Here is a 25,543-nt window from a genome sequence, read left to right on the forward strand (position 1 = left end):
TGATGGTTCGGAGGTTTTTTTAATTTCCATTTTTTAAGAATTTGTAAGGCTTCTTTATAAAGGCAAGTTAATGCAGAGGTATAAAACTTACACTTTACATATTCTCTTCTAGGTGCTTTTATGTTTTTGTTGTTGTTGTCAGTGAAATACTTCCTTCAAGTTTTCGTTATGTACTGGACAAAATTTATTTCACTATCCACTCATTTTACTGCTTTCTGTTACTATATCTAGTAGTTTCCCAATTAATTCTCTTGAGTGTTTATTTTCTTCAGTAATTATTTTTAATGTACAACCATAATTAAAAATAATGATAACTCTTCTCTGGTCAAATTCTTTTCCTCTTTTTTCTTGTATCCAATTGCATGTACTGAGACTTTTCTGTCTCATATTCTTTGGGTATGTGGCCGGCAGAACCCAATCATTGGAAAAGGACTTCATGCTTGGAAGGGTGCAGGAGAGGAAGGCCCTGAATGAGGTGGATTGACACAGTGACTGGGGTAATGAGGGCAGATGTGTCAGAGTGAGATTGGCTCAGGACAGGGTAGGGTTCAGAGCTGTTGTTCATAGAGTTGATGTAAGTGGTAGATGATATAACAGTACATAACAACATTATATAAATATTTATATATACATATACTTAGTATGAGATCTACTGTCATAAAAATGTAAATAAATCAACATATGTTATATTTGTTATAGGATTCCATTTTTATCAAACTCTGAACCTTTGTATTTCCTTTGCTAGATAATCCATTCTTGTGGCTGTGTCATTCCTCATTTAAATTGGGATAAATTCAGGATTTCTTCTCTTCCATACATTCTCTGTGCAGTTGTTGGTAAATTTTGTTAGAGCAAGTAAGGATACAAATACAGCATGGTTCTTATAGCTGAAACACTGCTGTTTCCTAGTCTTAATCTCTTAGTTCTCTGAAGAGTAAACATGACCCATCTGAACTTGTGTAGAACACACTGAAGTCCATCCTCTCCTGGTCTCCAGGTACTTTGGAGCAGTGCTGGCCCTTCCCCTCACCTCACTAATGCTTCCTACTTTGAGATGATGGACAAACTCTTTAACATCCTCTTCCATGCCACTCTGAGGCTGCAGAAAAGGCCTCAGTCTCCCTTAAACCCAAACAAGGCCCTTGCCTTTTCTACTCTCACATCCAGGACATGACAAAGGGTCACTTCTATCCTGGGTTAGCCATCTCTCTGGCATTTTCATGAGAAGCAAGGCAAAAGATATCTCTGCCCTCAGATTTAGCCAGAGATGAAAGTGGGGAGGAAGGGAATGTTCAGTTGCATTTCCAATCAATGATTCAGAACTAGTCTGAACCAGCATGGAGAACACAGCCCCTCCTCACCCGCCTCCACTGCGTCTAATTCGCCGAACTTTCTCACCCTCAAACTCCCTCAGAGTAGAGGCTCTGATGTGGCCTGGGGAGAGGAGGCGGGTTCCTGCCAGCTATCTTGCTGTGACCAGTTCCTTGAATAAGCAAACCGCATGACATTATCCAAATACAGCTTTGCTTTTGTTCCCCATTATCCCTTTAAACTTTATTCAGTGAAGAAACAAAAGAAGGAGAAGAGAGAAAAAAATAGAAACTTTAGTCAGTGAGAATAATGTTCTCAAGGATGAAAGCTCTAGAAGCCTCTTAGAATTTTTTGTTCTCTTGTTATATGACACACAATCATTTTAAGATAGTGCAGTCACTTAGAATAACAAGCATAGACCCTCTGGGTCTGATGAGTGTCCGGCTATATTGATGGTCAGAACTCCTTCAGACCAAATGTGGGATCTCTGGTCCTATCCTTGCTAGCAGCCATGAGTAAGGCAATGTAGTCCTCACTCCAAGCTCTGTGAGGAGTAGGTCCTCTGGACAAGCCAGGCAGCCTGGCTTTACTCCATTCTTCACCCTGCTGGTGTCCCTACACCTCAGAACAAGTCATTGCCCCACAGGGACCTGACGTCTGTTACTTTAAATTCATTGTGTTCAAATTGGAGCCTCCTCATCACTGAGTATCCCCTGGCTTTCCACGGCTGTAAATGTCACAGGAGAAGATTGCCTATCTTTCTCCCCTGAAGAAGCTGATGCATTTGAACCAACAGGGAGGAGCAGCCTTTGGGTTAGGCATGCAACTCTCCAGTACGATGCCTGGCCGAACAAGCTCCTTGCCTCCGGAAGCCAGGGAAGCACGATGCTAGTTAGGGTGTTAATTCAAAGCCAAGGTCATTGCCATGGAATTGGAACCTGCTCATAGCTGACCCTCCAGCCGGTTTTCAGAGGCCATGAATCACAGGAGAAGGGATTGCTCATCTTTCTCCCTCAGAACAGCTGCAGAATTCGCACCCCAAGAGAGGTTGCCACCTTTGGGTTAATAGGGTGTTAGCTCATGGAGTTTAACAAGACATGATCAGTCACTTCATCTGAACATTCTGGTCTCCTCAGCTATGGTGCAGGTGAGGCTCATAAAGCATAAGCTACCAGGCCACCTAAGTGGACCTACTTCGCCAGGGGGAGCTGACAACAAGGTGGTGGTCATTTAAGCCTCACACCTGTGATACAAAGAGGCGTGTGCAGGGAGAAGTCAGCATCTGGGCTGTGCTTTTGAGCCATGAAGGTGTGCTCGTGATAAAGTTTTGCCGGTTGTATGCTGCCTGATTCTTGAAAGTAAATACGTTACTTTTCACACATTAACATGTGTTCAATCTCAGATCAGAAGAATGTGATGTTTAGGGAGCAATCCATATTCCTTTACTCACTCATTGGCAGTTGAGTCGCAACTGACTCATAATTGACCATCCACTGGGGTTTTTTAGGCTATAAATTATGCAGGAACAGATTACCCATCCTCCTTCTTCAGAGATTTGAATCGCCAGAGAGGAGCAACCTTTCGGGAGGCAGTGCAGTTTCCTACTTTGCTCTAATGTCCTCCTGGCTGTCTGGAGTCCAGGAACAACCTGTCTGACCCCTACTGACCCCGACATGGCTACGTAGTCATGTTGGGGTCTGTAGGGTGCTCTTGGGCACGCTCCCCAGCGCACTTCCTGCACATCTCACTTGCTGCTGGTTCACTATCTGGAAAGCTCTCTGTAGGGAGCAGATGAAAGAAAAAGAAACAGCTCTTCTTTAGCTGGTGACTTCACACCTCAGGACACTTGTTTCATGTGGGCAGTTGTGAGGAAACCAAGGATTCCAGTTTCTTCTTTCTCTGCTATGGTTCTTCCTAAACCTTTCTGTGGTGCTGTTTCCTTGACTCCAGAGAAAATGACCCTATTTTTGGTGGTCGTCTCACTTCTCTGGCAGCGTGCACAAGTCCACGCCAGTCCCATCTCCTAGAGAACAGGTGCACATGAGACACAGGTCTAGGCTGACATAGCAGGACTGACACAGCAGGCCCAGTCCATTGGAGACTGAGCCAACCTTTGTGTCACCTCCTAGACTTCCTAGGTCTCAGATGGTCAGACTTCTATCTTCTGTGTCTCTTACCCCAGGAAATGTATTTCTAGGTCTTCCAGTTGGTTTTTTTGGAGGCCCCATTATGAAGCTTGAGGGGCAGATACTCTGCACCTTAGAGAAGTTGATTCCAACTCATGGTGACCCCATGTGTCAGTAGAGCTGCGTTCTGTACTTTATAAAGGCTTTTTTTTCTAAATAGATCATCAGGTGTTTTTTTTTCTGGGGCACCTTTTGGTAGAATTAAAAACCCAAGCTTTACATTAACAGCCTGGAGTGTTGATGGCTTACACCACCCAGGAACTCCTTGAAGAGAACAGTAAGGCACAGAGTATATCTTTCTCCAAATTCCTTTTCCACAGAGTTACCTTATCTCTCTCTCTTATTCTCAACTCACTGAAGAGTCTGGGTGACACCCCCTTTGTAGATACAACTGTTGGGGAAGTGTCTGTCACACATACACTGGTTGCTTCATCATCTAGATTGTTGGTGCATGCTCAGAAGGCAGCACTTTATGACCATTTATAAACATATGGTTGCTTTTAAAAAAATACTAGATAACTATACACTCTATTATGTAAGACTGAATTTATTTCCCAAAAATGACATGATCTCCTTGGATGTTGTGATTTCATTTTCGCACAACTCTGTCCTCATTCTGCTCTTATGTTTCCCTTTGACTCATCGGCTCAGCCTTCGTCAGCTTCTCTACAACAATGCTGCATCATGAAGAAAGATGGCACACAAGTGTTGACTTCTTACTTGCATACCTGCAGGGGTGGATCTGCTAGTCACAATTAGGTATGGTCACCAGTTCAAATCCACCAGCTGTACCTATGGAGAATGTTGAATAGCCTCCTCCCATTGCGTCCTTGCAAACCCAACAGCGGTCACTCTGAGTCAGAATTGACATGAAAGCAGTGCATTTGGCTCCAGGCTTAGAGCTTAGTTTGAATCTCGTGCTTCAAATGGGTCTTTAAGTTTAGGCTTTATTTATGCCACACCCACTTCTTGTTATATACTGTATAGTAAGAACTGATCCATAGCTGACTGGTGGGTTTTCAGAGGCAGTTAATTACATCAGAGAAAATTGCCCATCTTTCTCCCATGGAGCAGGTGGTGGCCTTGATCTGCATGCCTCCAGGACTGCAGCACACGTTCTTGCCATTAGGCCACCAGAGCTCCTTGTCATGTTCACTAATATCTCATTAATCAAAACAAGTCCAACATCGATGAGAGAGAGATGTAGTCTTCCTCTGGTAGGAAGTAACTATGTAGTCACATATTGAAAACTTACAAATTCATTACTTTATGGTTGGAACCAATTCATAGCTGACCCTCCTCCATTGGGTTTTCAAAGGCTGTAAATCACATGGAAGAAGGTTGCTCATCTTTGGGCCTCAGAGTGACTGGTGGATTCAAATCCCCAGAGAGACATCACTGTCAGAGCTTCCCTACAGAGCAAAGGAAGAAGATATGGGACTGAACACTATTCCAACCTATCTCGGGCCTTTAGAAAAGTTTTACTGTCTAGTGTGTTCCAGCTCATGATGACGCCCTATGCAGAGGAGAACTGCTCCACAGGGTTTTCACATCTGTGACCTTTTGGAAGCAAATGACCAGATCCTTCTTCTAAGACACCTCTGGCTGTATTCAAACAATGACACTTTCAGTCAGTAGCCGAGTCTCTAATGCTTGCACTACCCAGGGACTCCTGAATATTTCTAATTTACTCATTTCCTTGTCGTTTGATCTAGGATTTAATTGATTTGTCTGATAAATCATCAAAGTAACTACAAATAGTAGAATTTATTTAGCTGAACATGAAAGACCAAAATTATTAATAAATCCTAGTGATTTCATCCTCTTAAAAAATAAAGTTCAAGTATCTCTATAATCTGTACTTTACATGATACATTCAGTCTCTGATCTATGTATTGAGTTTCTTTGATTTGAATGATCCTGTAAATTTCTCAGTCTATTCTCCTGTGTCCCTTAATTCAGAAAACTCCTTTCTCAGGTATCCTAATCTTGCAACAGTCGATCTTTCTTATTTCTGTACCTGGATACTTCTTACCATGCTTCTGAGGAGAAAATGGTAATTTTTTAATATAATAGATATTTTTCTACTTTGTGTTATGCTGCTAACAAAAATGTCTGCATTTCAAATCCACCAGCTATTCCTTGGGAGGAAGGTGGGTGGTATCCTTCCAAAATGATATGCAAACTCTGAAGCCCATTGGAGGGACCCTATGAATCAGAACCAACTTGAGGGCAGTGGGTCGTTTTCTTGGTTTTATATTTCTATTATTTCTCTTCTATTTATTATATTAAACGTCTTCTGTATTTGATTATTATAGACTTTAGCTACTATGCATAATGCACTGTAAAATATTTTTAAAAACTTGATATTTTTATAAAACGAACAAAAGCCCTATATTAGTAACTACATTAATCATTATGTCTTCATTTTCTACAGTGTCTATAACAAAATACCACAAATAGGTGATTATAAACTTTATTTCTCAAGGTCTAGAAGTTCAAGTTCAAGGGATGGCTCTAGAAAATAGTCCCTTCTTTGTCTCGTTGAGCTTCAAATAGCTGGCAATGTTTAGAGCTTGAGGACTTATAAATTCATCTGCCTCCATCAGCACTGTATATACTACTATATCTAAACTGCTCTTCCTATAATTTTGAAGTGATTACATTTAGGAACCACCCTATACTGATACGGCATCATGAAGACAATAAAGGAAATTCTATTTTCAAATAGGATTACATCCAAATGTATAAATTTAGGATTCCAACATATGCTTTTGGAGAACACATTTTAGTCCATAACATACATCATACTGTTTCAGAACTTGGAGGGCAAATTCTTTTTTTCAAGTCTATGCCAAGAATTATAAAACCCAAATATTTTAAGTAAATAATTTCCAAGCAATGCCATCACAACTTACACCAAAATGGACCTTTTCAGCCGTCTTCCAATTGCTATGAGTGTTTTGATCCATGTCATTTAAAATACACAGATGATACTATTTTCTGGTTTCTACAAGAGTATCTGATAACGCCTTTACAGAGTCACAGTGAACATATGCTCTTCAGGAACTAAATTACTTCTTGATAAAATGAAGAAGGTACATAGTGTGATTAATACATTGTTGTTATTAGGTGCCATCAAGTTAAGGGCAACGCATAGCAACCCTGGAAAAACAGATCTGAATCCTATCATATCCTGTGTCATCCTCATAATCTCTGACATGTTTCAGCCCTTTGTTGTAATCACAGAGTCAATACATCTCCTGATTCTTTCATTGACCGTCCACCTTCCCAAGCATGATGTCGCTTTCCAAGGAATTGCTTTTTTGAGCAACATAGCTGAAGTACGTGAGATGAAATGTCACCATTCTTGCCTCTAAGAAACATTCTAGCCGCATTTTTTCCAAGACATATCAGTTAGTTCTTTACGCAGCCAGTGGGATATTCAGTATTCTTCCAACAACACACAGTCATCAATTTTTCTTCTATCATCCTTATTCATTTATCTAGCTCTCAGACACATAGCAAGTGATTGAAAAGACCATGGCTTGAATTAGGTTCACAGTAGTCTTTAAATTGACTTCATTGCTCCTCAGTACTTTGAAGAAATCTCTGATGGCAGACTTTCCCAATGCAATACAACTGTTGGTTTCTTGACAGCTGGTGCCAAGGGTGCTGATTTTGGATCCAAATAAGAGTAAATTGTTAGTAATTTCTATCTTTGGATTTTAACCTTAGATATGTATATATCAGCTTCTGTTAGCTTTTATAGTAAGCATTTGCATATCAATCCCCAAAGCATCTGGTTTGAATCTACCAGCTGCTCCATGGTAGAGGGATGGGCACTCTCCTCCTCTGTGATTTACTGCCTCTGAAAACCTGTTTTTGTCAGCTTTGAGTCAGTTCTGACTTTATAACACACAAGAACAAGAATTTATGGGTACAGTGCTTGTCTGTCTGATGCTGCACTAAAGCAGAGTTCCCAGATTAGGATCAACTACGAAGAAGGATTGGTCAGCCACTTATGAAATAACAGGCCTTCTAAAACCCTATTGACAATAGAGCTGGAGATAGAGCACTTGGATTGGAATACACTAAGAAATGGGGAAGAGCTATAAACATCCATGAATAATTGGAATATGGAACATGCAAAGTATGAATGTAGGGAAATTGGACATTATAAAAATGTGATGAAAATTTAATAGAACTATGAAAGAACTATTTAACAGCATGATTCTCTACTGGGGTTACATCATCCTCATCTGGAGGGGATTTGGGAACTGTGTGGGAACTCTCAGTTGTTACATAATTAAAGACTAGTTTGGAGGCTCATGTGTGAAGCAGTTGGATTCTGGAGGGTAGGTTCTCTTGTTTTCATTGAAAGTAGGATGTAAGCTTGTTTTTGTTTTTGTTTTTTTTCATTCACAATTGTTGTGAACTGATTGGTCACTTGGATTTATTGGAGTTAGCTAACAATCAGTTAAGGGCTGGAAGCCTCTTGTTTAAGTCAATCAGGACCTGGGGGGGGGGGCTTTGTTTTTAAAATTCGGTTGGATGTTTGTGCTTTGTGTCAATTGTGTTTGAGAAGAACATTTTTTCTAAATGGCACAGCATTGGTCTGTCAGTTTGCTGTACTGAGATAATTTGGGGTTGCTGTGATTCTGAACGCTTTATCTCTGGTATGTCACATGTCACTGTCCATGGTGGACAGTGTTTGGTAGAGCTCCCAGATTAAGACAGGCTTGGAAGCAGGATTGGCATACACACTTCCTAAAGGACATGTCTTTGGTAACTATATGAACAATAGAGAAATGATGATAGTTACAGAACAGGGTTCAGACCTTTAGTTCATAAGGTCACCATGAGTCCTACTTGACTTGATGGCACTTAACAAGAACAGCAACAACAACTGGCACTTAGTTCCTGGAGATCTGGAATAGAAACTTCCTACAATGCACAGAAAAATCCTACAGTAAAATGTGTCCCATCCAAAATGCCAATTATGTCCTACAGAGAAATACTAGTTTAGTGGATTGTAACATGCATTAGTGATGCACTTCAGTTGCAAACAAAAAAATAAACTTTAGCTAGTTTATACAGAATTTATTAAAGGACTCAGCCAGTCAAAATCTCCAGAAGGTCCCAAGTATCAGGCTTGTCAGCTAAGCATCAGGAACAGTGCCTTACTATATAGTGCTGGTTGCTTCAGGGGAACTCTTTTGACTATTAACCTCTGCCAGCCTTACCACATGTTGTTGTTGTTTTGTGCCATCGAGTCACTTGTGACTCATAGTGACCTTATGTACAAGAGCCCTAAACACCGCTCTATCCTGTGCCAACCTCACCATCTCAAACACACTCATTCCCACCACTCCACTCACAGAATAGATCCATCTCATCAAGAGTCTTCCTTTGCTGTGCCATCCCTCCACGCTCCCAAACATGATGTCCATCTCCAAGGACTATTCCCTCCTTGCAACATGCCCAAAGTATGTCAGACGAAGCTTCAGAATCCTTGACTCCAAGGAGCATTCTCGTTTCACCTTCTTCAGGACAATCCTGTTTGTTCTCCTAGCAGTCCATGGTATATTCAACACTCTTCTCCAGCACCACAGCACAGTGAAGGAAAACTTTCACACAATTGCCTCTGTGAGCTGATGCTTCTCCATAATCCTCATCTGAATGGATTTCGTGAAGGATTTCTTCTTGTTTGGTGGAGCCTAGGTGGCATACCTGAAACACTGGCATTAAAGAAGGCTGAGAAGGCATCTCCTTGGGGCCTCTGCCTTGGAGAAGCAGGGATCCTCCAAACACTGAAAGGATGTAAAAATGTTGGATGTTCACCAAATATAACAAATTCCCACTATATCATCATAAAGCCCTTGTCACATAGCTCTCCACACAGGAACTTCCAAAGAACGGAGCTGGCTTCCAGATTTATCTTCTTAATTAATTCTGCCTTCTAGGATCTTAAAAAAGATGTGTTTATTCTCTCCATACTATTGCATATTCATTCTTCTCTACTTCACTTACCACATCAGATATTCTTAGATTGGGGCATGCATAACATTTTTGGTTTCTTTTCTCAGCATTGTCTTACTGGCCAGCCAGGAGACTTATCCACAAGGGGATTAGCTAGTCTCGCTATAAAATTGAGTGAATCCATCAGCAAAACAGGAGAAACCTCACCACCAGCAAAGAAGCAGCAAGAGATTGTAATGTGTCCTTCAGGATTAGAGATTCGTGGGCTACCCAGTCTAGGGTTCTTTTGTCCTCTCACCTTCCACAACTTGATATATCACGTGTTCCTGCTGCTGCTGTTTGCTGTCGAGTTGAGAACAAGTCATAGCAACCCTATGACCAAAAGACCTGAAGCCTTCCTATAGCTATAGTTGTTTCTCAAAGTTTATAGAGTTTCCAGAGGCATGTTATTTAGGAAGTGGATGTCCCTTCTGCTTCCAATATACCATATGTAAGTACTTCAAAAAAGTTCTTTAAGATTATAAGTAATTTGTAAATGGTGGTAAAAAACAAAAAAAGAACAAAAGACCAGTGAATAAATTTGTGGTTTATTGTTTAAAATGGTTTTCTAGCCACTGAATTTTACTTTGCCATGTGGATGGCAGAAATATGTGAAGAAGGTATGTTAGCCTGTGCACAAGGGAATTGGCTAATCTCATCAATCCACAAGGGGATTAGTTAGTCTCACCACTAAACTAGGTGTATCCAGCAGCAGAATAGGAGAGAAAAGAAGGAAGAGAATGTAATGTATTTTTCAGGACCAAGGATTCTTGTGCCAGTCAGACTAAGGGGTAAGGAGCAACAGCTGTAACAGCTACAGCAGAGCACCAGAGACCTGACGAAAGAAGCAGGCCTTGAAACTGCTACACCATGGACCAGAGCTGAGAAGCTTTTGTCCAACTTTGTTGGAGGACTATTGTGTGGAGAGATTTTGGCAAGACTGAGAATTTTGTAACACTGATCTAAAGCCACACGGCTGAAGGTTGAGGCTCCTGAGAGTACATGTCAGAAGCAGTTGTTCTGAATGTATTCTGCTGTTACAGTGTACCATTGAGTCAAAACTGACCCACAGCAGACCCTCCAGTAGGTTTTCAGAGGCAGTAATCTCAAGGGAGGAGCTTGCCCCTCTTTTTCTGTGGAGCAGCTGGTAGTGTTGAACTGCACATCTTTGGGATTTCAGCACAGATTCTTACCACTAGGCTACAAGAGCTTCCTGTATGCTGCTACCAACCTGAATTATTGACTTTTGACTTCCCCAATATGGTTTCATGGTCTATGAGGTAGTACTTTTGAACCCAGCAAAGCAGTAAGATTGGTGTTGCGATGAGTAGAAAGAGGTTTGGGAGTGTGGGGGATATGTTTGATCCCCTAGGAATTGAGTTTGTGTTGCCGATGTTGCTGACAGGGACAGCTCCCCTTTGTGAAGTTGGTAAAGGTCAGATATGACCACCTCCACCTGGCTCTTGCTCTTTTTACAAAAGTACAGTGCACTTTGATTCAAAGACATTATCATGGTGACCTTGTGCCTAGTTGTAGATCAAGGTGGGAAATCATTTGAAATGTACCATTTCTTCTGAACAAAACCTTTATGTATCATGTAGCTAATGAAGTGAGAAAATAGCAATAATGTGTCACTTTCCTCAGATAGGTAAAAATATTAACATAAATACATAGCATAATATCATGATGGTTGATCCTATTTTCTCCCCATCAAATAAAAATGTATTAAATCAAAATCAGTATAGGTTTACCGGTAACATTAAGTTCTCTGTATTTTATTTCTATTCTTTTTCATGCTATAATAGAATTTTATGGTTTTCTAAGAAGAGACTAATGATGGACTATGTGGAGAAATATTACAGTTTATAAAAATAATCCCAAAGATCTTGAATTTTCAATTATATTTAATGGATGCAAATATGTCATTTTGGGCATATTACAGGAAAGATGATGATAGCATCTTCCTTCAGAAGACCTCAAATTACTTTGTAAACAAACCTTACTATCCCCCAAACAGTGATCCAGAGAAGAAGTACAGTAACTAGTAACTAGTATTGGGATTTTTAAATTTACCTACTCAGCATGAATCACACCAACTCTCATTTTTGCCGCGAATGAATAATCTTTTTGTTAAGCATGTGTACACTCAAATATATCTGTAGAGATTTGAAAACTACTTTTCAAAAGTACACTGAGTTTATTTATTCCTTTTGTTATGAATTGTTTCAGCTAGGGAAAACTTCAAGAAATGCACAGACAATTTATTAAAGATAAAGTTTTATTAGTTGAGATATAAAACTGAAGAAAAAAATAAATGATAGGTTATTTATTTGTCAACTGAAGTATATAATACCATAGATTTGTTCTCTATCTGTCAGGAAATAGATAAATCGCTTAGTTCATGACACTGACTAAAAACAGAGATATAAATATACTTCATTGTTGTATACCATCGAGTTGGACCTTATAGTTGACCCTTCAGCAGATTTTCAGAGACATGTTAATAGCATAGGAAGAGATTGCTCACCCTTCTCTCACAGAGCCCCTGATGGCCTTAAACTGTGTGTTTTGGGGATTGCAGCACAGCTTCTTGCCACTAGGCCACAAGAGCTCCCTAAATATATGATATATATATATAACTGATCAGATATTTGAAACAGCATCCAGAACATAAAGTCAAAACTGCTTAAACTACCTCCCTGTGAAGAATACCTAGTTGCTGGTAGAACTGGAAGGAGGCACATTTTGGGCTTTGGAAGAAATAATCTGAATCTAATGCATCTCCCAGTAGGCTGATAGAATAACAATTCAAGATTCTATGAATGGGACCAACTTCAGGACTCATAGAATCTTGTCCCATTGTTAAAAATATTAGTTTGACATCTTCTAAAATACTCACATGAGATCTATTCTTTTGAAGTAATTGACTTAGATCCTTGTTGTTGTTATTGTGTGCAGTCAAGTTAGAACCAACCCAATAGCTACCATTGCCCATCTTTCTCCCACAGAGAAGCTGGTGGATTTGAACCTTTGAGATTTGCAGCATAGCTGAAATAGGACAATCTCTTAATATGCAATTTACTATCTCTGAAGACCCACTGGAGTAAATTGGTTCTGACTCAACAGCACACAAAAAGCATTTGTGTGTGTGTGTGTGTGTGTGTGTGTGTTGTTACTATGTGCTGACAAGTCGACTGTGACTCACAATGACATTATGAACACTAAATCTTAACCTTGCCTTGTTCTGTGCCATCCTCACCATGGAAGACACACTTGAGCCTATTGTCAGTACTGTTTCAATCTATCTTGTTGTGGGTCTTCCTCCCTTATGCTGACCATCCATCTTTTCAAGCCTGATTGATGTGCTCTTCTAAGAACTGGCCCCTCCTCCAACCACATGCTCAAAGTATTTGGATTAACCCTGCCTCCAAGGAGTACTCTGGTTTCACTTTCTACAGGAACTTTTGGCAGTTCATGGGATATTACATACTCTTCTTCAACACCATAACTCAAAGGTATGAATTCTTTCTGTTATGCTTAGTCATTTTTCAACATTGTTCAACCTGTTATCTTTAGTTTTACATATATAATATTTCTCTCTATATAATTTCTTTCTCTCTCTCTCTCTCTGTCTCTCTCTCTCATGCTGTCATGTCAGAACCCAATTCAGAGCTGACCTCCAGCAGGTTTTAAGAGACAAGTAATCACATGGGAGGAGATTGCCTATTTTTCTCCCATGGAGGAGCTAAGGGATTCAAACTGTCTGTCTTTGGGTTGGCAGTGCAATTCTTTACCACTAAGCCACAGAGCTGCCATACATGTTTAGGATCGTACATGTGAAAGAAAGATGAACAATCTCCTCAGGGGTGATTACTTGGTACACAACATGTCACCCAATGAATTCTGGGAATCTGACTGATTATTTAAAAAATTCATGTTGAATATTTCAGATATAAAACTTAATTTTTTTCTTACTAAGTTTTAAAATGGAACCATAAGATTTGTTTTATTTTCTGCTTTCCACTGTCTTCATAAACTTGTTAAATAAAGGTAAGGATTAGAATTCTTATTCCCTAAATTAAGTACCTGAATGGACCCCCTTTTCCACACATCAACTGACTGCTCTTCTAGACTTCATGGAGTTACAGGGCTGTAAAGAGCTGATCTAGTTAAAATAAGTGAGTTTTCCTTTCATTGAGCATCCTTAATTTGTGAAATGTATAGTACTTGCTGGAGAGAAGGAGTGCCCCACTGTGAAAGGACTGTCAATTTTAAAGTCAGATCTGAGTTTAAATATATCTTTACCTTGAGTGGGTGATGTCATCAATTTAAACCCAAGTCTCTTAATCTTTAAAACAGCAATTGTCATTGAAGGAAGAAATCTAAGAATGTGCCTAACTCACAAGACACACAGCAGGGGATTGAATAGGTACTTGACAAATTGCACTGTGTAGGTTTAAATCTTCTCAACAAAAAGATGGCCAGTCTCCTCCTGTTAGGATTTACAACCTTGGAAACCTAGGGAGGGTTGATATGTGTTAGATTTAACTTGATGACAGTGAGGCCCCCCTAGTTTGTGCTTGTAAAAATCATACTGGAAAAAAATTCTCAACTAAGTTTCAGTGAAACATGCAGCCCCAGATTGCGAATGTATTCTTTCTACCCTTTTACATTGTTCACATGGATTTAAAACAGCTCCTCCGGGATAAAGATATTTACATGTTTAAGTTGAGAAGAGCTTTCTTTACTGAAATACTGTTAATTTAGCTAATGGGATGGTGAAATAGCACTGGAATTTTTAGATTAACCCTAGGTTCTAGTCCAAGTCCAGTTCCCTAAGAGCAATGTGGCCTTGGATAAAGCATCAACCTCTTCCTTTTCTCATTAGATAAAGGAAGCCAATGATACACTTGCCTCTATCTTAAGAGTTGATTTAAGAGAACTCTGGTGATACTGCCAAAAGACAGGTGGTTAAGTGCCAGAGAAAAATGGACAATCTCTTTTGTGATTTACAATCTCTTAAAACCAGGTGACAGGTCAGCTACTGGTTGGTTTCAACTTGATGGCACACTATCACAACTACAAGCAAACCGAAAGTCCTGCCATGGGGAGGTGTCTCATGGAAAGGCAGCTCTAGGTTTTTGCACCTAGATAGAAGTAAGCCTTTCATCTTCCATAGTGATGTCACTACACTGACACATTATTAGCAGTTTTTGAGACGCTATTTAGGCTTCCTTTGAACTTAAGTTTCTCTTGCTAAATCTCTGGGAAATAGACGGATTAGCAATGCTCTAAAACATCTAAAATTGACAACAGTTCCTACCACACTTGTCTGTAGGTGCTTTGACAGCTGTGCTGTTTTAGCATGAAGGATCTATACACAAGTGTGAAGAAATACTGAAGTGGTGAATTCTTGTTTATGACTTCCTTTTCCCAACACAGATCCAACAACTTCCACGACTGTGAAGAAAAAGGCAAAAAATAGCAAAAGGAAAACAGTACATTTATTAAGAGGCATGAAAAAATGCATAAACTCATTTATAAATAAATGTAAAATAATTTACTCATTGAAAAAATAGTGAAAATTTATGAATAAACTGGATTTTACATTTAAAATGCTTTCATACTTTGTCTAGTTGTCTAGTGCTACTACAACAGAAATGCTACAAGTGAATGGCTTTAACAAATAGAAATTTATTCTCTTACAGCTGAGGAGGCTAGAAGTTCAAACTCAGAGTCTCAGCTCTAAGTAAGGTCCTGGCTCTCTCCATTGGCTCTAGAGAAAGATCTTTGTCTCTTCAGCCTCTGTTTCCTGCTTCCTGGGAGAGCTTTGTGTGTCTGTGTATCTATTTTACCTCATCTCTGCTTGCTAAATTGCTTGCTATTTTTTTTAAAATAAGAAAAAAAAATGCTGCTTTTTAACCTATATCGATTTTTGCTAGCTTGTTATTAATCTTTTTTATATGTCAAAAGAGACTGACTCAAAATTTATCCTGTACTAATCTTTTCTCATTAGCTAAACAAAGACAATCCATTCTCAAATGGGATTATAGGCATAGAGGCTAGAATATACAGCACAGATTTGGGGGAACATATTTAATCCATTTACAACCTCCAAATAATCTCCCCCGTCCATCTTGACGTATTAGTAGCAGCAGTTTTTTACAGGGACTATAGAAAAAAACTCCAAAAAAGCACACTGTTCAGCAATGTTAGCAATGATCAACATATGGAGGGTTTTCCAGGCATATTCTTTAAACAGGAATTAGTGCAAACAAATTCAGATTGCAAGGGATAAGATAAGACACACGGCTTATTTTGAGAATAGAAAGAAAAATTCCAAATATTTACTCATTAAGAAATGAAAAAGAAAATGACTTTCTGATCAGTGAAAAATACTACATAGGGATATCGTGAAACATTCCTAGCCAGTGATTATAATAATTACATTTATAAATGTTCATTCAAGTACTAATTCTTAATAAACATTCACACTTTCTATTAAAAATAGCACTAGGTGTGAACACATCTAAACAGTGCTTCTGTTGATTAAGGAAAAAAAAATCATGTCAACTGGAGTCAAGTGACTCTTTAAAATACTGATTTTTTTTTTCCTTGCTAAATGATTTTTCAGTGTGCTTTTTTTTCTTTCATGGACCCAGCAAGCATCTCATCATAACTAATTAAGAAGTCCTTTTTACAAAATACTTTTCAATATCACAGAAAACATTCTAAAGTACAAGCTTAGCTTAAAACAGAACAGAACAGAACCCATTTTCTTTGGCAAGAAGTAGTTAGTTCCTTACCAAATATTGGCTTCATGACATGCAGATGCTATCAGAATACCTCTCCAGTGAACACCAAAGAAGTATTTAATAAACCCAAAACATTTTATGAATTGTGTTTCATAGTAATGTAGGGTTTATGTCAAAGTTGCAGTAAAATCAACATTATTTACTTGGTCCCTGCAGCAGATGAGTCTTCCTTCAAAGAGTTCTCTCCTAATTTTGGCCTGAATTTCTGGTTTTAACAAAAGTTCCTTTATTTCTTTTATTTTGGATTTTCGAAACATCCTTTCTCGATGCAATGCTTCATTAATTAAGTGTTGGTATCCAATAGGTTTCTGGCCTAAAGAAAGAAATTACATAATACATTTTATGTACAAATGTCAAAGAAAAACATTCAGATGAGACACACAGACTTACTACAAGAGGGCTAGAAAAATCTTTAAAATGGTGTCCACATTTTATAGAAAAGGTTACATTTCAAAAAAATAGATCATTTACAGTAAACATAATTTACAGTAAATAAAGTAACTGCGGAGCAACAGCATACTGAGGACAAACAGAAAACGTATTGACTGAGATTCAATGGATGATGATTTCAACAGTGGTTATTTTCAAGTTAGCACTTGTTAGCTTTGTGTTTTGGCCTCTGACAGGGTCGTAGAAATGCCCTGCTAGGCCAAAGAAATTGTAATATTTCATTTATGGCAAGGCCTATTCTCGGCCTTAAATTTGAATCCACAAGGCTTAACCTAAAATTCTCTTCCCCTGTGCACAGCAAGAGCTTCCTGTGGGCTGAGGATGTGGAGAATTTCAGCCATTCTTCTATAATTCCATTTCCTCTGCTAGTCCCAGTCCTCTTTTCTTCGGTTGTGTTTCAGAAGGGCGAAAGCATCTATCATGGAAGTATAAGGCAGTCTCCTTAGATTCCACACGAGACACTTCAGTGGCACAACGCAGGCCAGTCCCATGACTTCGCAGAGGGGAGCAGGGACGCTTAGACAGGCAAGGCCTGGCCAGAGCTCAGGCCTCATTTCCTGTTGTTGTCACTGTCACTGACATTCCTTTCCGTTTCTTCGGGCTTCACAAGGCTCCCATCCCCCGGCTTGCTTTTGTTCTGTGTTTCTTCCAGATACTGTTGGACAGCCTTGAGCACTGCGTTCTCCACCAGCCTCTTACTGAGCCTTACCAGTTCGGCATCATCGGGCTCACCACCGCTCTTTCCACCTACATTCCACAACAGAGAAGAGAGGTCACTGACAGCAAAGCGCCCGGGACACTCAGCATGCAGGGCCCAGCTAGATCAGCTAAAAAGGGCAAATGCCATGTAATCCTGTAAACTGCTTCTCTAAATCTGAGCTGGCTTTTCATTTGATATTTGAAGAAGGAGGAGCCTCTCTATTCCTTGAGACTATATAGGGTGGAAAGTGGTCCATTGGCTCCAGTCTAAAACTACTCTTCCAAACAGTGCTGAAAGTTTCCATCTGTAAATGAAATTTCCGTCCTCTCACTGCCAAAGCTAATCACTACTGTTGAAGGCCATACGCCCACCACCTGAAGCCTCAGACACGTGAATTCACCAGCAAAGCCTGTTTCTATTTCTACATCACTATCAGACGCCAGGTCAACATCCCCCAATATTCTAATCACTGACGGTTCATTTATTTAAAAAATTATTCTCCTATAGTTTGGGTGTTAATAAACTGTCAGCACTCTTGTGAAAACAAAGGTAATAACTACCACTAGGAAATTATTTAAAATACAATTTGTGAGAGTAGCATTCTTCTACATCTCAGTGCTATCAATGTAATCTAAGAAAAAGGAAAATTTTCAAGAACGAGTTAGGAAACAGGATAGTAAATGTGAATACCAGATGTGAATGTTTTATAAAAATGTTACTTCTCTGCCAGGGATGAGTAAGGTTTAATTATTCTATCTTTCATTTTACTGTAAAGGAGCTGGTTCTCATTCAATGTATTCCCCAGCCACACTCTTCCTCGTCTCCTGTAACGGGAGAAAAGAACAAAGGGGCTCCCATGTCCTCTTAGTTCCCCGTGTGAAACATTCTCTTCCACTGAACTACAGACCCAACAGGCAAAGAAGTAACGGAAGGACTTAGATGTTAAGACTAACTCAGCTTTGGACTATCACCCAGAGATTCCAGAAAGTAACTGCTCAGTGTTGCCCTTGTAGCTTTGTCTGGGACAGGTGGATACAATAGGTTGTGACTTAGTCATAGATAAGGCATTATCTTCTAGCCTCCATGTAACGGAGCCTGAAGTAGAAAAGCATATACAACAAGGATGGAAGCAGGCCTTTTAATTCTCTCAAGTGCTGTCATTTATGTAACACATGCCCAGATCAAATCCTGCTTATAATTATCCCCATCATTCCCAGTCACTTCCTTTTGAGGGTCAATAAAGAGAGATGATTAAAGGGTAATCCTAAAATGAGAAAGTTTAAGCAACTATTTCTCCCCTTCAAAAGTATCAATATTCTATCCCAGGCCCTAGATCAAAAGCCCTTGATAAAGCATTTGCAATGCAAAATATGCAAGAATTCCCTAAGCTCAGTGACATCTATGTAGAACTTACAATGCATAGTAGACTCAAACATATCAACAATAATGGATATTTAAGGTTATACATACATGAGTCAGAGCTGACTCAATGGTAACTAATCCTATCACCACTACTACCACATAAAGATGTCATGACTCTATTATCATGACAATATCAAGAAACCCATCAGTAATATCACATATGGGGACAAGCTATGACTGTTTCCATTAGTAAATATGAAAGAGAATACTGTCTCAATCTTGGAATACTATAATTACATTTTTTAGATGATTTTTCCAAAAGCAATATCTGGAACTATTTGTATAATGGCTCTTGAAATTGAAAAGGGAAAAAATATCAAAGTATAAATGAGTAATACTTTTATAAGTACCCTTCAAAACACTGATGATGCCTCTCTACATCTGCTACTCTACTCATGCTCAGTTTAAGCTGGTCATTACTTTCTTTGGAGCGATTAGGGGCAGAGCTCTGATAGCGTAGTGGTTAAGTCTGAATCTTCTAGTCAGTTTCCTCACAGGTAAGATAAAACTTCATTGTTATCTAATTGGAACTGGCTCATAGTCAAGCCTCCAGCAGGGTTTCAGAGGCTGTACACTACATGGAAGGGGAATACCCATTTTTCTCCTGTGGAGCAACTGAGAAACTTCAACTGCTTGCCTTTGGGTTCAGAGTGTAATTTCTTACCCACCAGGCCACCAGAGCTCCCTCAGGTAAGACAGATATACCTGAGCAGGGTATATCTGAGTCAAGACAAAGCTTAGTTTCCAAGGAACTTCTCAGATCTAATATTCTGTGCATCTGGAATCACTGAGAGCCTACAATGAAGTTTCCCTGTTACCTCGAACATTAGCATCACTCATTGTCACAGCGTCTGAACCAACTCAGAGCTGACCCCCAGTGGGTTTTCAGAAGGCTGTAAAGCACAAAGGAAGAGACTGCTCATCTTTCTCCCTCTCCAAACATGGAGAGATTAAGAGAAACATCTTCCTACAGAAAGACACAGTTTTTACTTCTGGCTTTCATATTTCTGTTTATGCTTTTATTATTATCCAAGTCAATAAAGCTCAGAATAAGATTGTTACCATCCATCTTAGACACCTTCCTTAAAGCACCTAATAATAACGACAGCTTGTCAGTGTGCCTTTTACAATTTCTCCTTTCTTCAGTGCATCTAATACAACATCTCCCATTTGAAAGTTCTGAAATACTGCTTTGACTTTCCAAAGATGATATTGGAAAACTTGAGCTTGTATTCCAAGGTATTCTACAATTTATCTTTCTACTCTGTTCATCTCCCACAAACCCAACTGCACCACTAGTTTACAACATTTTAGAAACTTCCATACCATTTCCTATCTTGAGACTGACTTTATTCTGCTGTGCCCAACCAAGCCATTAAATTTTCCCAGAATAATCCAATTGGAAGTGATGATCTTGTATTAATTGTATATGCTATTCATTTGAAAAATGTGTACCGAAAGTCTACCATAAGCTAGAACTCTTCTAATCAATGGGATCTAACAGCAGACAAAACAAAGTCCCATAACCTTCCAAAGATTAAGTCCGTGTGCGCATCAGAAAAGTTTTTCTAACAGGGTGAAAAGAAAACTTACAGACAGAGAAAGAATATTTGGCAATATCACCTAAGACAAGGGTCTCATAACAAAAGTTTACAGAATTCTACAGGGCCTCCAGAGAAAAGACTGATGCATGATTACAAAATAGACAAAAGATATGGAAAGACTTTTCACACAGGAAAACATTCACATGACCAACAGACACACAAGAAATGCTCCAAATCACTGGCAGTAAGAGAGATGCAATTCAAAACCACAATGAAATACCGTCTCACTTCAGTAGCAGTGTCAAAATTTAACAAGTCAGCAAGCAATAAATGTTGGCGAGGATGTGGAGAGATAGGAACTATTATACATTGTTGGTGGGGTTGTAAAATGGTACAACCACTCTGGAAGGCAGTTTAGTGTTTCCTCAGAAATCTGAACATAGAGATTCCATATGACCCAGCTATTCCACTGCTAGGAATATAGCCCAAGGAAATTAGAACTGAAACACAAACAGAGATTTGTACACAAATGCCCATAATAGCATTATTAGCCATCACAAGAACATGGAAACAACCCAAATGTCCAATCATAATCGAATGAACTGAAAAATTGTGGTTCATTCACATGATGGAATACTGTGCATCACTCAGGAACAACTTCAAAAATTACTATTTAACTTGGGAAGTACTGGAGTGCATTATGCTGAGTTAACGAACTCAGCTTCACAAGGACAAATACTGCATAAGATCATTACTGTAGAAATAGAAAGATAACTAGTAAAATGTGGATGAGGATCCAAGGGGGGGTGTTGAGAACAGATGGCTCAGGATGGCCAGGGGGCAAATCAGAGTGTGGCACAATTTGGTGCATGGAGAGGGGGATGTAAAGGAAATAGGAAAGATCCAGCAGGAATCTGGAAAGAAAGATACGGTAGTAGTGATTAATTTTATAAACATAATAAATGGGAATGATTATATGAAACACAAGGTGAATGAAGAATACTGTGAAACATAATGTATACAAACTATGTAAGCAAGCCAATGTTGTTGCTGTTGTTAAGTGCCGTCGAGTCGCAGGCAACTCATAGCGACCCTATGAAGGAAAGTCCTCAATGCTTGGGTGCCTTTCATCCTCTCTCCAGGTTCATAGGGTTCCCAGATGCAAGCTATTATGGAAGTGGATGCCACTCCTCCTTCCACGCTTGTTTTAATTGGGGAGCTCCACCCCACTCTCTGTCCGCAGTGGGTAGCCAACCATTAACACATTTGACATATCAGTGTCACAGTGTTCAGCCTCACAGCAACCATAAGTGACCGCAGTATGACAACTTGTACACCAGGGCTATATGACCTAGAGGAATGTCTGAACAAAAACAATGAAAGACTGGCCTGCAGAGGAAACCCCAGAAAAAGCAAGTAAGACCAAAAATCAAAGTCCCGTTGCTTTATTTTCTTAACCTCCTGACAAGGAGTGTTAATTAGTTAATTATATATTAATTCAACAACAACTGATGTTGTGTGTGCTTTGCAGAAAACACACTCCTGAATACAGAAACCATGTCTAGGACTTCACATTTCTGTCTCATTTGCCAATGCAAGGCACAGTTTATTAAGTACAATAAGAACTCAATAAATTTGTTAGTCAAGTGAACCAGATACAAGAATTTCAGCTGATGGTATGTACAGAAATCAGCTCTATTACATCTGTGGAAAGAATCACTGAAGAAGCTCAATATCATCTGTGAAAACTAGGCCAGGTGCTGATTGTGAAACAGATCTCAAATACTCATATGCAAGTTCAGACTAAAGCTAAAGAGGATTAAATCAAATCCACAGGAACCAAAATTTGACCTTCAGTCTATCCTACCTGAATTTCAAAACCATCTCAGGAACAGGTTTGAGGCCTAGAACACTAACGAACAAAGACCAGATAAGCTGTGGGAGGATATCAAGAATATCTTCCAGGAAGAATACAAAAGGTCAATACAAAGACAGAGGAGGAAGAAAAGACCAAGATGGATGTGAAATGAGATTCTGGATATTGCAATAGAGGGCCGAGAAACCAAAATAAAGAGAAGAAATCAAGTTAAGGACCTGAACAGAAGATTTCAAAGGACATTACAATAAAGTATTATAATGAAATGTGCAAAGAGCTGGAGTCAGAAAATCAAAAGGGCTGAACTCACTTGGAATTTCTTAAGCTGAAAGAACTAAAGAACAATGTCAAGCCTCAAGTTGCAATACTTAAGGATGCTTTGGGCAGAATATTAAATGATCCAGGAAACATTAAGAGAAGATGGAAGGAGTATACAGCATCACTATGCAAAAAGAATTGGCTGACACAGAAGAATTTCAAGAAATAATGCATGATCAAGATCCTATGATAAAAAAAAAGATCCTGTGGTGATGAGGGAGAAAGTTCAAGCTTCTTTGAAGGAATTGGATTTTGGCTTTTTTTTTTAAAATAAACCCCAAGACACCAGGAATTGATGGCATACCAGTTGACATATTTCAACAAAAGATGCTGGACATGCTCACCATATTGTGCCAAGAAATCTGGAGAACAACCACCTGGACAACTGACTAGAAGAGATCCATATTTGTTCTCATTCCAAAAAAGGTGATCCAACAGACTGCAGAAAGTACTGAACAATAACATTAATATCACATGCAACTGAGATTCTGCTGAAAATTATCCAAAAATGACTGATACAGCACATCAACAGAGAGCTTGCCAGATGTGTAGGCTGGGTTTATAAAAGGCCATGGCACTAGTGATATTTTAGCCAGTGTTAGATGGATCTTGTCTGAGAGCAAAGAATGTCTATCTGTGTTTCATTGATCATGTAAATGCATTTGATTCATGAATCACAACAAACTGTGGCTAATTCTGAGAATAAAGGGAATCTCTGAATACTTGGTTGTTCTTATGCAAAACCTGTACTTAGATGAGGAGACAGTCAGAACAAAGCAAATCAAGAAAGGTGTATGCCAGGGACATTTTATTTCCATACCTTTTCAACCTATATGCAGAAGAGATCATCCAGGAAACTTGGCTCTATGAAACAATGTATGATCAATAGAAGGAATGTGGCATCAAGATGGGGAGAAGACTCTTAAACAACATGTGTTATGCACATGATACAGCCTTGCTTGCTGGAACTGGGGAGGACCTGAGGCATTTGCTGTAGAAGGTCAAGGACTGCAGCCTTCAATATGGATTAAATCTCAACATCAAGAAAACAAAGATTCTCACCCCTGGACCAAGTGGCAGCATTATAACAGATGATGAAGAGATTGAGATTGTTTACAGCTTTAGTTTGTTTGGCTTCACAATCAACACTCTTGGTACCAGCATCCAGAAAATCAAGAGATGAATTGCACTGGGAAAGTCTGCTGTCAGGGACATCTCCAGAGTACTGAAGAGCAACTATGTCAGTCTGGAGACTAAGGTGCACCTGATTTAGGCCATGGTCTTTGTAATTACTTGTTATGCATCAGAAAGCTAGACAATGACTAGGGATGATATAAGGAGAATTGATGCCTTTGAGTTGTGGTGCTGGAATAGAGTACTGAAATATCATGGACTGCTAGGAGAATAAACAGGTTCATCCTAGAGAGGATGAATACAGGCTGCTCCTTGGAGGCATGGATTCTGCAGCTTCCTCTACCATATTTTGGGCATGTTGCCAGAAAGGACCAGTCCTTGGACAGAGACATCATGCTTGGAAGGGTGAAGGGATAGAGCAAGAGAGGAAGACTCTTGATGAGATGGAATGAATCAGTGACTAGGGTAATGGGGGGGTAGGTGTGTCAGAAACAATGAAATAGGCTCAAGATAGAGCAGGATTCAGAGCTATTATACATAGGGTCACTATGAGTTCCAAGTGACCAGAAGGCACATAACAACAACAACAGTGAGCTGCTTACTCAAGTTGATGAAGGCAGTTTCAGGCTTTTAAAAAATTTTACCATCTTCTTACAAGGGTAGCACATTACTGGTTAGAAATCTATGCACAAAACAAGAATAAAGAATGTCAGAATAATACAAATAAATCCACACAATAAAATTTTCACTTTACTGTGCTTTAATAATATGGTCAATATGACATACTATCTAGTCCAGTGAACAAATATTAACTGCATATGAAAACTAACCTATAAGCCAAAAAAGAGAAAATAATAAACTAATATTCCAGGTCTTATCTGAAATAGGACTTCCCCTTAAAATTTCCACAAAACATTCTCAGACAATAAATACTGGTCCAAGTAAGAACCTAGAACAATGTTTTTCCCAAAACCCTATAATAACACAGCCACTCAAGAATGTCTATCGTCATTTCAATCTCACTGCCATCAAGACCACTGTGACTTACAGTGACCCTCCAAGAGCTTTCTGAGGCTCTAACTATTTTTAAGTGGAGAGTGTCCAGGTGGATTCAAACCTTTTAGATAGCAGCTCAACTCATTATGTGCTACACAATCACGGCTGCTTAAACCAAATTCAACAAACAAACAAACAAAATTAAGATTGAAATGATGCTGTACTTTTCTTTTATCTACTACTTGAGTAAAAATATCTGTCTCCCAAGGTGACCACTAAGATAAATTAGTACATTTACTTAAAATGTAGCCTAGCTGAAGGTCATTCAAAAACAGCGAGAACACTTCATTCACATGGAGTTGTCAGAAATCCAAACTATGTTGAGAAGAGGCTATAGCATCAGGGACATCATTGCTGTGTCAGATGGATCCCGACTGAAAACAGAGAATGCCAGAGAATGTATGTTTGTCCTTTATTGTCTATGCAATGACAGTTGACTGTGTGTGGATTAATAAATTATGGCTAACACTGAGAAAAATGGGAATCTCAAAACACTTAATTATGCTCATACAAACCTATATGCAGACCAAGCAGGTGTCCTCTGATGGAGCAAGAGAATACTGCATGGTAGAAAATCAGGAAAGGTGTACATCAGGGTTATATCCTTTCTGCTTATCTATTCAATCTGTAGTCTGAGCAAATTATTAGAGAAACTGGACTTTATGAAGAAGAATGTGTCATCAGGATCTGAGGAACACTCATCAGCAACT

The 25,543-nt window shown here is 39.2% G+C and overlaps 1 protein-coding gene across 1 annotated transcript in view; it reads right to left on the reverse strand.

Moving 5' to 3' along the window:
- Nucleotides 1-17,333: 17,333 nt before the first annotated feature.
- Nucleotides 17,334-25,543, reverse strand: part of AKAP7 (A kinase (PRKA) anchor protein 7) — a 184,675-nt gene continuing 176,465 nt past the window's right edge. Inside the window, exon 8 of the mRNA XM_006885026.1 lies at nt 17,334-17,530. Coding sequence (XP_006885088.1) covers nt 17,334-17,530 — 197 coding nt within the window. The remainder of the gene's footprint in view (nt 17,531-25,543) is intronic.

This window comes from Elephantulus edwardii, unplaced genomic scaffold (genome assembly GCF_000299155.1).
Source record: "Elephantulus edwardii isolate Elephantulus edwardi_28Jun2011 unplaced genomic scaffold, EleEdw1.0 scaffold00039, whole genome shotgun sequence".
NCBI classification, from domain to species: Eukaryota; Metazoa; Chordata; class Mammalia; order Macroscelidea; family Macroscelididae; genus Elephantulus; species Elephantulus edwardii.